Genomic DNA, 17848 nt, shown 5'->3' on the forward strand with positions numbered 1-17848 from the left:
CCAATGTCCGTTGAAGCGCTTTACAGAGATTTAATTCAAATGGCCAGCTTCTCAAGATGATTCTTTGGCCAAATTCCCAATATTGTATTGCATCATCAAACGGCCAACTAGTAGTATAACACAACCATAAAGAGCTTGGCATCGCATTGCTTCATACGCATCTGGCTAAAAGCGGTAGTTGAATAAATGAGAAAAACTGTGAGATTCGAAATATTTGAATTAAAATCTCCTCCAACGTGATCAGTTAAGCCTTCCTCCTTCAAAAAAATCTTAAGATTACACTTTAAAAATTTGGAAGCTTTTCAATAATTATTCATAATATTTATTAGTAAACCCCTCTAACTCTGGTTACTATCCAGGCTCTTAATATGTGGGGCAGTAAAAAAGATCTGACGATCCTATTCTGTGCAAGACTTTGGTCTCTTTAATTCGACCATTCCACTCTTACTTACTGCAAGTCTTAGCTGCAGATCATCCTTTTACATCTTGCAACCATCTAAAGGGCTACAAAGTTTTACCAAAAACTAGTGAATAAGTGTTACAAAATTTATAGAAACTCACGATTTCAGGGTCTTACTCATATTGACTGTGAGACGAATGTTCTTGCTTAAAAAAAACACCAACATTTAGGTTATATTTACAAACAAAAAAAAATATTTTAAGTACATTAGAACGTTTTATTTTTTTCTTTGCGCACGTGGGTCTCAAAATGTAAATAAAAATAAATAAAATAAAGAATTTATAAAGGGAACCATCTACTGCGACTAAAACTCTACTGGAATAAATATGTTGAAGGCGTAGGCGCAGAATAAGAGAATTTATTTAACCTGGTATCTTAACTCACCGCACTTCAGCTCTTGCTCTTTTTTTAAAAAAAAATAAATTCCCATAAATATACCCAATATCTTAGAAAATAAAGCAGATATAACAGTTCTATAACAACATGTACACTAGGGTGGGTCAAAAAAATCGACTATTTTTTTTTTTACAAGTGCAACGGAAAAATGGGTTCCTAGACACCTTAAAAAAATTCCCACCAAATATGAGCTCTTAATTTTGAAGGGAAGATCCTCCGCATCGCAGTTTTTCATTTTTTTTTTAGTCCAATAGAAAAAAATTCATACCTCTCTATTAATTGACTGTACAAAAAAATGTTTCGAATGAATTTTGTAGGAAATTTAATGCTCTACAAAAAAGGTACCTTATATTTTTTTCGTAAACCTCGCCATTTGAAAGATATAAAGGATTTAATTTTGATTATTTTATGACAAATTTCATTTTTGTTTATGAATTTTATAACTCGACAATAAATGACTTTTACGAAATGCAAAATACCAATTTTTGTTGGAAATTAACTGCTCTATAAAAATGGTTTCTTATGTTTTGGCGATATAATTAACCGTTCAAAAGATATTCATCATCAAACTTTCATGTGTACGGATTTTAAAAGTTTTTGATTAGATATTCGAAAAATTTCAATTTAATTTATGATTTTTAAGAAAATTTACACGAATTTTAGTTGTTATCGATTGAGAAACGTCAAAATATTTTTTAAGTTATTATTTATGTTTAAGTATATTTGTCTCGATTTATTATCGACAATATCAAATAATGCTTTAAGTTCGTTCTGAAATTTTATTTCATTTTTGCATCGTCCTGATGATTTTTTTCGCGCAAAAGATTTTTGCAATTTCAACCATCGATTATGATAGCGAAGAATTTTTTTTATTACACTAGTCGATTCACTAGTCGGAATCTGGTTGTTTTTCCATAATTCAATAACTTGATCAACTGCATTTTTGGCACTTTGTTTGACAGAACATTTCAAAACTTTGAGCTGATGAAAAAAACACTCATAACCTCTTTCACTGTTGGTAACTTACGTTCTGAAAGTTTTTGCACAAGTTTTCCGATCAAATGGATTTCTTTATCCATATTTTCGATAAATATCAAGTTAATTCACGTAGTAACCACAATATTTGTAAATAATTAATCGAATGATCACATATACAAGACCATAAATTTTGGAAACACTAAAAATGCTGTAGAAATAAATGTATACAAACCAACGACAACATAACGATGAAGTAAAAAGTAGGTGGTGCTAGTTCAAAGTTCACAATTCAAACAGATGAAATAAAATACGAAACAAAAATTCTCTAGAGAAGAAATTTTCCCTAGGATCTCGTGATTTCTAATGATTAAAACTAAAATGTTTAGAATAAATGAAGAAAAATTTTGATAATTTTGAAAATAAAACTCAAATAATACTTATATTAATGACAAGAAATGAAATTTATAAATTAAATTGAAATTTTTCGAATATCTAATCAAAAACTTTTAAAATCCGTACACATGAAAGTTTGATGATGAATATCTTTTGAACGGTTAACTTTATCGCCAAAACATAAGACACCGATTTTATAGAGCAGTTAATTTCCAACAAATATTAGTATTTCGCATTTCGTAAAAGTCATTTATTGTCGAGGTATAAAATTCATAAACAAAAATGGAATTTGTCATAAAATAATCAAAATTAAATCCTTTATATCTTTCAAATGGCGAGGTTTACGAAAAAAATATAAGATACCTTTTTTGTAGAACATTAAATTTCCTACAAAATTTATTCGAAACATTTTTTTGTACAGTCAATTAATGGAAAGGTATGAATTTTTTTCTATTGGACTAAAAAAAAATAAAAAACTGCGATGCGGAGGATCTTCCTTTCAAAATTAAGAGCTCATATTTGGTGGGAATTTTTTTAAGGTGTCTAGGAACCCATTTTTCCGTTGCACTTGTAAAAAAAAAAATAGCCGATTTTTTTGACCCACCCTAATGTACACACTTACACGAGTTGCTTTATTAATATTATTGGATTACATTAAAATTCATCACAATTTAAAGTCAAGCTTTTAGATATTGTACATATAATTTTAATAAATAAAAATAATAATATAAGTTGCAGTTGTTTATCAAAATATTATTTTAAAAATAATAATAAAATAAATTAAGAAAATAATACCAATTGTATAATTTATGAACTTGAACTATCAAATAAAAATTGTATATTTATTCTGATATCATTGCATTAAAAAATTCAATCTGTAGATTGCTAAGATTATGCAGACTGGTCTAAAACCCGTCTTATATGGGTGTTGCTGCTATGATCTATCTAGACTGGCCCAGGCGAATGTTTAAAAGAGGTCCAAGGAGTGTCTTGTAGTGAAGAAGTATTTTGAGCTGTGTGTTTTTGGTAATTAATGACTTGTTTCAGTTGAGTGTATGCTTGTTGAAGTTCAACAGGTAGGGAATTTCTTGATTTTTTAAATTTTAATAAATAAAAGAAAGAAGTTGTATGAATAAAAACACTGGTTCATAGAAATGAACCGAGATGCTTTCTTCGTAAATAACGCACTGACTCCAGCAACTACTGTCCTGTTGGTAGCGCTAGTGTCGATTATCACTTTATTTATTCTTAACAATCAAAAATACAATTTAATAGAATTTGATATACACAATTTATGTCTTAACAGAAGTATAAAGAGAATTTTTGGGAACCTTACCAATTCGACTCATAACTTTCTTTATTATGAGTTATTTAAATAGAGCAGATTATTCATTCAAAGCGAATGCACTTTAACCTTCAGAACATGAAATATCTTTTCAATAGTTTGTAAAATCTAATAATACCAAGGATTCAAGATTGGCGTGGAATCGGTAAAATAAAACAACTCTTTCTTTTTGCCAACGTTTCGACAAATATATTGTCTTCTTCAGGGCCTGGATATTACTTTATTTTTATTTTTATATTACTGATTTTTATTGATTGCCTATGTTACTGATTCTCTAAATTGTTTTTGTATTTTGTAATATCCAGGCCCTGAAGAAGACAATATATTTGTCGAAACGTTGGCAAAAAAGAAGTGTTTGTTTTTTATTTGACCGATTCCTCGCCAATCTTGAATCCTTAGTTTAATAATTTATGGTCACGAAACTAATATATTCATATCTGATAATACCCATCACTTTAGAGGTTCCATTTAATTTTTTTGTCCTTAATATTGACACCGCACAAAAAAGAAATAATTGATTTTCTGGTTCGTTTAAATTGCACAAAACGCATGGAATTCTTTGTTTATATAATAAATTTTGTATATTATTTTATTGCTCGTGAGTTTCTTAAAGTAGGGGCCTAAGATTTAACATTTTTTTTAAACTGAATAGCCTAGGAGATATTTCTGATTAATCCGTTTATTCCAAAATATTTTTTTAAAAGAGTCTTTGCGATTCTTTCCAAACAGTTCTGATTTAAATATCTTATGAAAGTTTCTGAAACCAATGTCTTTAAAAGTTAATGTAATGGTACGTTTATTTATCACTAAGTTAAAATTGGCAGTATTAGTCAGCCAAACATCGTAAACTCTTGATTTTTTTTGTAATTTTAAATAGCGGCCGTGTTGTAAGAAGAGATCTGATCATTAGCACTGATCGATGAAAACTTGTCTTATAACATACTACTTTAAACAAAATGTTCTGCTTGAGTGACTAAGTATTCAGGTAAACAACTTTATGTACCAGCTACTTTTCAAATAATACAATACTAAAATGCAATGTAAACACGATTGACCAAAAACCTATTTAATATTGGTGTGAATCTCAGTGTGAATGAATGAATAGAAGTTTATAAAAGATAGTATCGGTGAGCGACTTGGGAACTAACAAGTATAGAAAAAGGAAGGTAACAAGTCTAAAGGAACAGGGGCGGGCGTGTGGTGAGATTGGAGCAAGAGATTTCACGACTGAATGGAAGAGTAGCCGGCCTGTGATCACGGCCCAACTGGCACAAACATTTGATCTAGCTGGACACCACCGACCGTACAGTAGTAGCTTCAAGATATTATAATTAAATATGTCTCGTATATCGTCTTTGGTCGTCTTCCATGATCATAGCTGTTTATTTCTGTAGCTACCTTCTGCTGCTGTGCCGGCCAGTCGACCGCTAACCAAGTCAGTCTTCGTTTTTTACACTCTTTTTGTTTCATTCTTTTCCTTTTTTCCACTTCTTTCTTTCATCTTTTTTTTATTCTTCCAGGGCTTGGCATATTTTCAAAGAAGTCTGTGAACTGGTGCTTTGAACCAGGTCCTTCCCCAGTCATGCCAGGTTAGTATGGCCTTTTTCTACTTCTTCAGAGTTGATGGTAACTGTCGATTTGGTTGTCTTCTAGCGCTCTCAACCTCTTAAACGTAATATCTATCTAAACATCTACTACTCGTCTTAAGACTAGCTTAAAAAAAAAACAAAAAAAAACACGTAATCTGGTTCCTTCCTGTGCATTCGTGCAATAACTCTTTCCATCTATTCTCTTTTTGCTCTGGACTCATCGCAACACTTTCAAAGAATTATATTTTCTTTTGCAAGGCTTAAGCAACTAGGCAAGCAAAATGTGAGCCTTAGTATCCTGGGCCCCAACAGAGATTTCTCAGTTCCACGAACATCCCTAATTTTAACACACCATGTACCACAGTAGTTCTTTTAAGAACACAGAAAACTAAAACTCTCTAATGAATCTAAACCTAATAAGATTTCTACTGAACTATTTGTTTAAAAAACTCTTTTGATTAATTAACTCAAATAATATTATAGACGCCACCATCAAACTGAAAATTGAGGAAGTACGAGGGTCGTTTGAAAAGTCCGTGCAAAGTCAAGAGATAGCACTACTGGCGCGTATCGAGGTTATGTTTAGTTAGTAGCATCTCTTGGAAGAACACACACCAAGTTTCAGCCAGATCGGTCTATTTCTTTGTGTCTGGCATTCGTTTGAATCGAGGAAGTCGAGTGAATTTTCAAAAAATGGACGAAAAAGAATTTCGTGTGTTGATTAAACACTACTTTATGAAAGGCAAAACGCCTCAGGAGACTAAAGAGAAGCTTGATAAACATTATGGTGACTCTGCACCTTCGATTAGAACAGTTTATAAGTGGTTACAAAATTTTCGGAGTGGCCATATGGGCACAAGTGACGCTGAACGTTCTGGACGCCCTGTTGAGGTTACTACTCCAGAAATCATTGATAAAATCCATGATATGGTGATGGATGACAGAAGAGTGAAGGTGCGTGAGATTGCTAGTGCTGTGGGCATCTCGAATGAACGGGTACATAATATTTTGCATCAACATTTGGACATGACAAAGCTATCCGCAAGATGGGTGCCGCGATTGCTCACGCTTGACCAAAAACGAAATCGTGTGAAGTGTTGCAAGGACGGTTTGCAGCTGTCCCAGAAGAATCCGCAGGACTTTAAGCAGGACTGTGGATGAAACATGGATACATCACTACACTCCTGAGACCAAAGAACAATCTAAACAATGGGTTACCAAGGGGGAATCTGCGCCAAAAAAGGCGAAGACCGTTCCTTCGGCCGGAAAGATTATGGCGACTGTCTTTTGGGATTCGCAAGGAATAATCCTCATCGACTATCTGGAAAAGGGTAAAACTATTACAGGTGCATATTATTCATCGTTATTGGACCGTTTGGAAACCGAGCTGCAAGAAAAACGCCCACGATTGGCCCACAAAAAAGTCCTTTTCCACCACGACAACGCACCAGCTCACACCTCAGCAGTTGTGGTCGCAAAATTAATGGAAATAGGGTTCCAACTCGTTTCACATCCCCCCTATTCTCCAGACTTGGCTCCCTCTGACTTCTATTTCTTCCGCAATATGAAGAAATGGCTGGCGGGAAAAAGATTTTATTCAAACGAGGAGGTGATTGCAGAAACGAATGGCTATTTTTCAGACTTGGACAAATCCTATTATTCGGAAGGGATCAACAAACTAGAGCAGCGTTGGACGAAGTGTATAAGCCTAAAAGGAGACTATGTTGAAAAATAAAAAAGGTTTACCCCAAAAAATTAAGTAGTTTTTATTTTTGCACGGACTTTTCAAACGACCCTCATATAACTGGTATTCTTATCCATATTAAAAAGCTAGCTTTATTAATTTCGTGTAAATGATTTAAATTGAGCTTACCTATCATTCAATTAGAATTATTTACTATCTTTTTTCATCTCTATTCTTCAGTCAATTTTTTTTTGCTTGTATAATATTGTTTGTTATTGTTCAGTTATTTAATCCTTTACTTTTTTGTTTGCGTTTTGTAAATTTTATTTTTCCAACATTTTACAATATTTATCCTTTACAAGAATAGAAGCTTTTAAAAGTTTGAATTTAATGTTTGACGCATTTGTTTTAATTGCAAAATAGTTGATAGCCGAGACCACACTCCTTATGATTTAATAGTTGTAGAAGTAGGCGCCACGGTAGCCGAGCGGTTAGAGGCGAGACCAGTAAAGCTATATGTATTGTGGTACTGTGTTCGATTCCCGGTCTTAGGCCTTGGATTTTATTTAATAATTAATAAAAGAAATTTACAGTAAAGTATGTTTACTAGTCGCCTCCGTCCACGACACCTAATTGGTAGTTGGACGTTAAGCCCCGCCTGAAAAAATAGGCGATTACTTTACTTTTGCTTTTTAGTTGTAGAAGTCATGAAAGAGAAGTTAAATGCCCTTAAAACAAGTCCATTTCTCTGCTACTGTTTCTATCGAAATAACTTACTAGGGCGAATTCATTGAAAAGAAGTATGCTCTGAGCATGCTCACTAAAAGTAGGATGAAAAGTATCACCTGCTGTTCAGCATTTTGTTATGTCCAGAGGCGTATTCTCCAAGAATGCTTGTCCTTGAATTATTTTATATTTTATTTATTTTAGGGCGACATTGTAAGTATTCTCTTTCTGACAAACCTATTTTTTAACGTTTTTTGAAAATATGTATAACCAGAGTTAAAAAAAAAAAAAAAAAACCTGACGTTCAGCGCCACTATAATATTAAAAAATTATGCTGATGTCAACTGGAAGAGCTTGATCCAATATAATGGAAAGGTAAGTTCGTCGGTAAATGGCTGGCAGGCGATTTTACAAGCGCATGCAAGACACAGCTTCTAGTCGCTGCAATAACTAGAGTTAGCAGCGCATTGCAGGTGAATTCTTGGGAGAACTGGTGACTTTCTTGCCAACTAAATAATCTGAAATATCCCATAAATCGTTGGTGTTTTTTAATTTATACCAAACATTGTATTGGTAGAAATTATCGTACATTCGTTTGAGAAAGAATTCGGAATTCATGTAATGAGAGATTTCAATTGAACTCATTCTTTTTTTGCCCCTAATATATTCGTTTATAACCTCAGACATAATTTTATACCAGTAAGCAGTTTAGTGCACCAGCTTAGTATTTTTTAGTAAGAGAATTGCGGGCAATAAAAGAAGAGCCCCCATTAAATACAGTAAATTGTTTGTTTTTATTTAAGACACGTCATCTGTGGTTATTGGTGCCCGCAGCTTTTTTTGGGGCACCTTCAGGCAGTGTTTTCTTGTTATAGAAACTGTCCATCACCGGAAAGTAAGCTGCAAGAAGCTCCTAGCAAGAGAAAATCAAAGAGCCAGCCGCTAGAATCGAACCTAGGATTTCCACATTGGAATCTAGTATATGCTCACCATTGATCTAATCTCTTCCCTTCAAAGGTTGATTGTTATTAATAAGAATACTTTATGTCCAAATTCAGGTTACGCAATGAGTTATGTAACTGTTTATCATTAATGTTTCATGTTTATACTTCCATTTTGAAGAACACAATGGGTTCAAATCCTTGGATATTACATAAAAAAGAAATTATTTTCTCTGACTGATACCTGATATCTTGTAACACCAAATCAGCAACCTGTTGAGCTGTTTTCAGAAGTTCAAATCTTATATTAGTTGCTGTGAATTAAAAGCGATTGAAATCGCCCAGCTTACTAGAGGTAAAACTTGGGAAAATTACAATAATTAATAAGCCAATTATAATTGTACATATATTTGCAACAATAAAAAATAAATTACAATTTGCACAAGAATTTGTTTTTATTTATTTAAGTTTTTATTAGAAAAGACAACATTTAATAGGTTTATTCTTTTAACTTTTATTACTAATAAATACAATTTATATTGCCATCTGTCAGTCACAACTGCGAATTTGAAATAGAGAAATTTAAAGGGTTCTATCTCAAAAATAAAACAAACTGAAATAATAAGAGACAAGGACTTTGTTCCAACACATTAAATTCTGCCACCTAAATTATTAAATATTTACAATATTTATAGAATTATATTATATAATAATTTGCTATAAAATTAAAATATAAAATAAATTTCCTTTAATATTTATTTTTAAACATTACTAATCAACCCCTTCATATATTTTAAAATAAATAGGAGCACTAGTAATACGAAGAGTTTTTCTAATTATTTATTTAAATAAATAATTACCTAAAGCGTTTATCACAAAATTTTATGCACAAAATAAAAATATATAGGCATTTTATTGTTTTAATTACATATATTTACATATTATAATTTGACAGATAAAAAAAAAAAATTGTTTATGCTGTGAGAAATTTTGTTCCTAGTTTATTATCATCATTATTATTACTATTTCTGGCAGTATTCTACAAATCACCTAAATAATTAAAACATTATCTTTTAAATTTTAAAATTTTGTTCAAATTCTGGGAAAGACAGCCTTATTTTCAAATGAGAAAGTTTCATGATACCATTATATCAATATTATGTTTTAATATGTATAAATTGGTTTTATCTTTCACTGCATAGTTGCTAGCACTTTGGTTTTTCCAAAAATCCAAGCAAATTTTCATCCAAAGAGAGTTCTTTGTGATGATTCAACTTTCGGATTAGGTGAAATTCTAACCTGTTCAGTTCACTCACAAAGCAGTATCAAAACTTTTTCCAGTTTTACTGTTTCAATTTGAGCCCATCTAAAATGTATATTGTGAATGTCGAATTAATATTATTATTTTGATATTTTTGTTTATCTCACTTATTTTTCATATTATATATTTAATTAAGCACTAGGAACACTGCAGTCCATTTATTAGCATCAATCCAACTTAATATCTTTCCTACAATACGAAGTACACACCGTATTGAGCTGTAACGATAATTACGTTTTTTTTTTTATAGATTTTATGTTTGAAGAAAATTTGCCATTAGCATTTGAGATGCTGCAAGAAATCTTAAATTTGAGTCCCAAATCAGATTTTCTCAAAAAATATTTTAATTACGAATTAACCAAATAAGAGGTTTCACTGGACTTCTACAAACGTTTGTCTTTATGTACTTACTTTATTATTGAATCAAAAGAAAGAGGTTTGTGCTGTCTTTACTGTTGACATTAAAAATATAAAAGTTATTAACGTTGCTAGTTTGAAAACGAAGACAAACTAAACTTGTGTGAATGAAAATTAAAAATAAACGGTGAAATTGGTTATAATAATCTATAACTTTATTCAAAGTATCCTATCTCGATGGTATTTAGTTAGCTGTAAAGGTTGCAGGTCTCTGAGTGCGGCCATTTCTCGCCAAGACTGTATGGACGCTCTTATCTCACCTTCTGTGGGCGATTGCAGACCTTCCAGCGATGTCCTGTTAGAGCTATTACCACAACCACCAACACCACCACCACCTCCTCCACCTTCTTCATCGTCCGTGGTCACGTTAATCTCCTCAGAAGATTCGGATAATCGATCAGAAATGTCGTGCATGGCCGGCGCAGGCGCTTTAAAAGCTGAATTCTCTCCGCCCATATTTGCACTGCCTCCGACAGTGTTTGAACTGTTGCGCCAGTTGTCGTGACGATCATCTATATTGGAGGCGGACGTGTTACTTGTTGTATTACTGCTGGCTCCACCGCCTCCACTGCTAGTAATTCCTGTACCTCCTCCTCCGCTGCTAGCGACTGAGGCTTGCTGTGATTTTAAGGCGTTCATTCGTTGATGTCGCCTCCACTTGGCTCGTCTATTTGAAAACCAAACCTATAACATTATTAGTTGCTTTATTTATAACACAAAGGCGAGTGAATCTACTTATTGTACAGTAAAATAATAGTAGCATGAAACAAAATATTAAAGAGATTCTCTTAATACTGCAGTTTTGAGACAGAACTGCAAACTATTTATCCCCTTTTAGCAACAGTCTTTCCTAAAAAGTGCGACACTTAAAAAAGTAGAAACTAAAATATTTTAGCAAATACATAACTACTCTAAGATTTCACAATCTAATTATATATAGTTGTGACTGTTGATTGAGGGAACTGTTTACTTTTTAAAATAACTAACTATTGGTCATTTAAAAACGAGAGGAAGAAATTATTTAAACACGAAACAGATAATAATTATGTTTTCGACACATATTTCAACATTTAAATAATATTGAAAACAAAAATACATTCTAAATTGGAAATACACGAAATTAACTAAAGGTAAAATCAATTTAATGATTCAAATATATTAACTACTTAAACTGAAGTAGCGACAATATTTACTGAGATTTTGAACAAAAGATATGGGGAACTGTTTTAATATTTACTTCATTTTATAAAACTTACCTGCACTCTGGCTTCTGACAAACAGGTTTTAGCTGCCAACCTCTCTCTAGTTGAAACGCACGGATAATGCGATTTATCGAATTCTTTTTCTAATTCATCTAATTGATCTGGTGAGAATGTAGTCCTATTTCTACGAAACTTTGGTTGTTCTGAGCCTTCACCACCACTACCTAGACTCTCGTCGTCCTTGCAGCTACCTTCGCCATCTGGTCATAAAAAATAAAAGAAGTGCTTAAGAAACAATACGACTAAGGATAACCAGAGTGACAATAACCTACAAGTATTCTCTGAAGTGTGCAGTGTAAAATAGGTGCATTAAATAGGAAGGTAATATCGATCTTTTGATTGATAACACTCGATTTTTTGATCGATAACACTCGATCTTTTGTCTATAGAGAAGGACGCATTCCGTGACCAGAATATGACTGATCTAATAATGTACCATTGTTGATACGACATTATCAGTGATTGTACAGATTCCTTTAACAACTCCTAGCAATTCGCGATTTGATTTATTTATTTATTTTGTTTCATTTAGATTTTCGCAATATCCTTAAAAAAAAAAAATACTTTCTGCACTAATTGCATTTAATTAAGACTGATCATTTTTGATTTTACAAGGAAAATTTTTTTGTGTGTCTTTAAGTACACGGAAAAATGCCAACAACATGTATCGCTTTTATAATACAAAACAGTTTAACCAATCTTGTGCGCATATAATGGCTGTGTGAATCTATGAATCTCATGTCCGCCTATTATGCAATATCGTTAGATGGACATGAATGCCTTCATTAAAGGAAATTGGAAGGTTGCAGTGCCGAACAAACATTATCACATCATCTGCCCCCGTTCAGGCAAGTATAAAGTTTTGAAAGATTAGGAAAATTTGTATTGGTTATATCCACGAAAAAAGATGGAAAAATGGGCGATAATGGAGTGCGCTTTCAAAAATAGACAATAATCTACAAATAATATTGAAAATGTGATCAAGTACGCATTGCTAGAATTAATAACTCTCTTATAAAGTTAATTAATCTTTTATAAAAAATGTGTATTTCTTAATAATTTTCTGTCTAAAATTAAAAAAACAGATTCAAACAAAGGTCATGATTTCCATGGAGCAAACACAGGAAGAAAAGATAAGATGCAAATACTATCGTGTTCTGTCCAAATCTACCAGGTTAACAGTTATGTAAATTACTAAAAACGTTATTGAAAAGATACTGGAAGGACATGTTTTTTTTGTCTTTTTTATTTAGTTGGCCTAGTGAATTAGCTTTAGCAGTAATCTTCTAGAGTGTTACACGAACATTGTAGAGAACTGGGCGACACATAAAAAAAAAATATGTTTAATAATTAGGTGTTGCGAATCAGGTTAAACGCTTGAAAACAAGCCTATTTTGATATATATTTTTTTTTATTGTAGGCATAAAAAACAGTTAGCACTAATGCAAGATAACTGTAATGCATAAAAAATAATTTCTAAGAAAATTCTAGACTGACATCTTATTAAAATATTATTCAATTATTTGACACAAAAATCACTTAGTAATTAGATCTAAATCTAAAACAATGTATAAACATCTAAACGACCTACAAATTCTCTAACTTTTTAATGACAAATTTTAACCTTTAAAGATGGAATTTTGACTATTATTTTAAAATTAAATATTATGTTTTTAGTGCAATGAAACTAGGGTTGCCAACTGCCCTTTTCTGGAAAGGACAGTCCTTTTTTAACAGATGGTCGTCCTTGTCCTTTCTTAAATTAGGAAAAGACGCCTTTTGTCCTTTTTTTCAGATATTATTCACACAAATCTAATTTATTTTATTGTATTTTTGATTTAAGTTCTGACTTCTCGAGACTTCTTCATTTGACGTGTTGTTTTACTGTTCTAACTGAACTGAATAGGTCAACAGGTTATTGATGTTAACGATGAACAAAATGCAAAAAAAAATGGTACTGGATTTGATGTTTCTGATCAATTATTATATTCTTATGGTAGGTGAATTCCTTTCATAATGCCGACTCTGTTTTGAGGCCCACTTTTTTGCAATTAATCACAGATTTCTGCAACAATTTTTAAAATAACCACTATTCATGGTATATCTTTCGAAAGGTATTTATATGTAGATGTTTTTCATGAATAGTGCACGTTTTAAACTTATATAATATTTTTGAGAAAAATGAAGTCGAAAGTTTTTGGAAAAAATTAGAAACTTGCTATTTCTTATGTTTGGGTCACAAAGTGAAATACTTGATATTATTATTTTGGAATATAAATTAGCTTATTTAAAAGGAAATTTAACCTTCTTTCTAATGAGCTTATTGAAATTGCTGTAGCTTTAATAGTTTGAGAAATATAGACAAATGTTTGCTAAAAAGTAGTAACACCTTGAAAAAACATAAAATTAAAAATATCTATAAAACGGAGCCGAATCGAGCCATAGTTTATAGGAATTTTTTGTTGCAAATGATGCCCTGAATCACCTCCCGAAGTAACGGTAGTCTTATGGCTGAACACTCTGAATATTCCTGGGCCCCAAAATCCTGTCGAAGGCCCTGAATGTACCTAATTAATTTAGGGTGTCCTTTTTTTGGAACTTTATAGAGTTGGCAACCCTAAATGAAACCGACTTTTCAGATATTCGTGTTCCTTCCAGCTTCTCATCTCAAAATAAGTATTTTTGGGGGAAATAATTTTTAAAAAAAATGGGACTTGTCTTTGAGTAGAGGAATTTGAAAATTAAATTGAAACCATCTAAAAGATTCAATAAACTTTCATAGACAATTAAGGGAGTTTAGGGTGTGGTATAATTAAGTTCTTTTCTTTATTGTATTCATGTTGTAACATGTAAAAATAATTTAAGCTTCAGTTTCTAAAATTGCTTGTCGTACGATGTACCATTGTCTAAAGCAGCGTTTCCCAACCTGTGGTTTGCGAGTTGCTGGTTGGCGGTACGCGAAATACAAGGTGTGTTCAAAAAGTAACGGGAATTTTCGTTTTTTGAAAAAAATATTTATTTATTCATCTACATTAATATTGTCGCCTTCAAAGAGTCCCCTTCGCATACAATACACTTGTGCCAGCGCTTTTTCCAATCCTCGAAACACTTCTGAAACTCGATCTTTGTGATAGCTTTCAGCTCTTTCAGCGATTCGCTTTTAATGTCATCTATGCTTGTAAAACGACGGCCTTTTAATGTTCTCTTTATGTTTAGAAATAGAAAAAAGTCACATGGAGCCATGTCTGGCGAATATGGAGGCTGGGGCATCGTTAAAGTTTTGTTTTTGGCCAAAAATTCACGAACAAGCAATGAAGTGTGAGCAGGTGCATTATCGTGGTGCAAAATCCATGAATTGTTTTGCCACAAATCCGGGCGTTTTTATCGGATTGCTTCACGCAAACGGCGTTGAACTTGTAGGTAGTACTCCTTATTGATTGTTTGACCTTGTGGCAAGAATTCATGATGCACTATGCCATTAAAATCGAAGAACACAGTGAGCATAACCTTCACATTCGACCGCACTTGTCGAGCCTTTTTCGGTCTTGGCGATCCAGAATGCCTCCACTGGGACGATTGAGCCTTAGTTTCGACATCATATCCGTAAACCCATGTTTCGTCACCTGTTATAACACGTTTCAGTAGATCCGCATCGTTGTCGACTTCATTGAGTGACTCTTGAGCAACTTCCATTCTCCGCTGTTTTTGTTCGAAATTCAACAATTTTGGAACAAATTTTGCTGCCACAAGTTTCATACCCAAAACATCCGAAAAAATTTCATGGCATGAGCCAATTGATATGGCAACATCATCAGCGACTTCTCTGATTGTGATTCGGCGATCGTTCATAACCATTTCTTTCACTTTTTTCACGTTTTCATCGGTTGTTGATGTGCTTGGACGTCCAGGTCGTTCGTCATCTTCAACGTTTTCGCGGCCATCTTGGAAACGCTTATACCACTCGTAAATCCTTGTTTTACTCATAGCAGACTCACCATATGCCTTTATTAACATTTCACACACTTTATTACACTTTATTTCATTTTTACGCAAAATTTAATACAAATTCTTTGATCCATTTTTTTTAACAAACAAAAATCGCCAAGCTCGAAAAACACGTCTAACCTTAACGGCTGCCACTTAAGAAGTAAACAATGAATATTACTGAAAATTTTATCGTACTTCAGGGGCATGTGTACCAACATAATAAAAAAAAAAAATTTACAATCAGACTCTCCAAACCCGCGAAATTTAAAAATTCCCGTTACTTTTTGAACACACCTCGTATAATCAATAATGGCGGACATAAAAAATTAAATCATAAAAATATCAGATACGTTTTTTCCTATAATTCATAAAAATTATTTTAATTAAATATTATACAGTAAAGTTGTTAATATGAACAGTAATAAGGTTAGTCCGTCTCAAGATATACGAGAAAATATAATAGACATTTATCAGGATTAAAAGTGTCTTAAAAGGAGTATTTTCCAAAACCCGAAAACACAAATGATAATTCGATTTCAAACCCCTTCTAGAATTAGAATTACTCATTAGAATGCTTATATCACAAACCTAATATTTCTATAATAAAATCGAGAATATTTGCACTTAACTGATTTAAAAAAAAGTAAATAACATTATGTATAATATATTTCGGAATTCTCAAAATTTATTACAAAATGGTGGTCAACAATATTTAGATAAATTCATTTCTTTTCAAGTTATAAGAATTCCTTCTGAAATAAGATTGGGTGGCCCTTGTTTAAAATCAATAATGTAATTTATACAATCAAATCCAAAGATCATTGTTTAATGTGGAATAAGAACGAGCAGGAAACATTAATTGTTTATCAGCTGCCCAGTCTATGAACGTTTTAGAATCCCACTCCATATAAACAAATATAATAATCCTAAAGAAGAACTTTGTAAATTAATTAATAATCTTGAAGAGAAAAATATGTACCCATTTTCTAATTATTTAAAAAAAGTTTTAAAACTAAGATCTTATACTTAACAAAAGTTTATAAAATGAACGTGAACTTGAATTCCTTTGTAACAGATAAATTGTATCTCTATACAAATAAAGATAATAAAATAATACACACGGAATAACAAATTTCACGAAATACAATCATTTTGACGAAGTGATACAATTTAGCATGACGTACTACCAAGTGGTAAGCCAGCCAACAAAAAAAGGTTGGGAAACGCTGGTCTAAACAGTTTTGCATTGCAGTTGGACATCATAACTCATGTTAAGCGTTAGTTAGCCATACTTTCAATATTCATAAAATATTGATATCGATAAAATATCGATTGGTTCGATATTTTTTTGTCAGAAAAGAAATTAATATTTTGTTGGGTTCTATTTTTTAGCGGATCTGTAACGCCTCGCTTCTTTCAACAGAATAATTTTCTTACAGTTAAGTGTGAATTACCAAAAAAAGAATAATAATTGACTAAATTATATTCTGGAATTAAGTACACTAACTTGTAAAAATTACGTTTCAGATAACATTAAAAACAAAAAACAAAAACAAAATGATTAAAAAACAAAACTTACTAACTACATAAATATTTAAGGAGACCCCCACCCTGTGAAAGTAGTTTACAGTTAAGTTCTGAATTACAGACACAATTTACTGAGTTAACTATGGGGCCCTTCAAGAAAATAATTGAAAAAATATAAAACCGCAATGTCAATTATTAAACAGCGAATTATCTTTGAAACTTAACTTTCAATTTTTCCCATATATTATTTATTTAACGAAATGAAAAGGAAACGTATAATTTCAGTTTATACTAGTTAATGGACCAATAATTAGTATTAGATTATTAGGTAATAAAAAGGGTTAATACGAGGAAATGAGACCAAATTATATATCTTGTAATTTGTGTATCAAAAGTTAATTCTCTAATTTAGTTTTTTTTTGTTTTTTAATTAACAGAACGCTCAAGTTAATTATTGGTCTTTTTTTTTTTAAATAATGTTTCTTAATTTTGAATGAAATAGTTTTATGGCTGGCATTTAGCAACCAAAATGGGATTTCAGCACTATTTGTTTATCTATACGAGGGTCGTTTGAAAAGTCCGTGCAAAGTCAGAGAGATAGCACCACTGGCGCGTATCGAGGTTATGTTTAGTTAGTAGCATCTCTTGGAAGAACACACACCAAGTTTCAGCCAGATCGGTCTATTTCTTTGTGTTTGGCATTCGTTTGAATCGAGGAAGTCGAGTGATTTTCATAAAATGGACGAAAAAGAATTTCGTGTGTTGATTAAACACTACTTTATGAAAGGCAAAACGCCTCAGTAGACTAAAGAGAAGCTTGAT

At 32.1% G+C, this 17848-nt stretch overlaps 1 protein-coding gene and 1 long non-coding RNA gene across 3 annotated transcripts in view; one reads left to right on the forward strand and one right to left on the reverse strand.

The window, feature by feature from the left end:
- The window catches only part of LOC141461462 (uncharacterized), a 63481-nt gene extending 54532 nt beyond the window's left edge, over positions 1 to 8949 (forward strand). The window contains exons 2-4 of the long non-coding RNA XR_012462880.1: positions 5093 to 5161; positions 8447 to 8588; positions 8694 to 8949. This is a non-coding gene — a long non-coding RNA (uncharacterized lncRNA). The remainder of the gene's footprint in view (positions 1 to 5092; positions 5162 to 8446; positions 8589 to 8693) is intronic.
- A 1069-nt stretch (positions 8950 to 10018) lies between these two features.
- Positions 10019 to 17848, reverse strand: part of LOC141461461 (paired box protein Pax-6-like) — a 138027-nt gene continuing 130197 nt past the window's right edge. For both annotated transcript variants that reach the window (XM_074142600.1, XM_074142599.1), the window contains 2 exons: positions 11507 to 11712; positions 10019 to 10934 (listed from right to left, as the gene is read on the reverse strand). In XM_074142600.1, the coding sequence (XP_073998701.1) occupies positions 10410 to 10934; positions 11507 to 11712 (731 nt within the window). In that variant the 3' untranslated portion in view covers positions 10019 to 10409. The remainder of the gene's footprint in view (positions 10935 to 11506; positions 11713 to 17848) is intronic.

This window comes from Rhodnius prolixus, unplaced genomic scaffold (assembly GCF_049639745.1).
Source record: "Rhodnius prolixus isolate KJV_2025 unplaced genomic scaffold, Rpr scaffold_6, whole genome shotgun sequence".
Taxonomy (NCBI): domain Eukaryota; kingdom Metazoa; phylum Arthropoda; class Insecta; order Hemiptera; family Reduviidae; genus Rhodnius; species Rhodnius prolixus.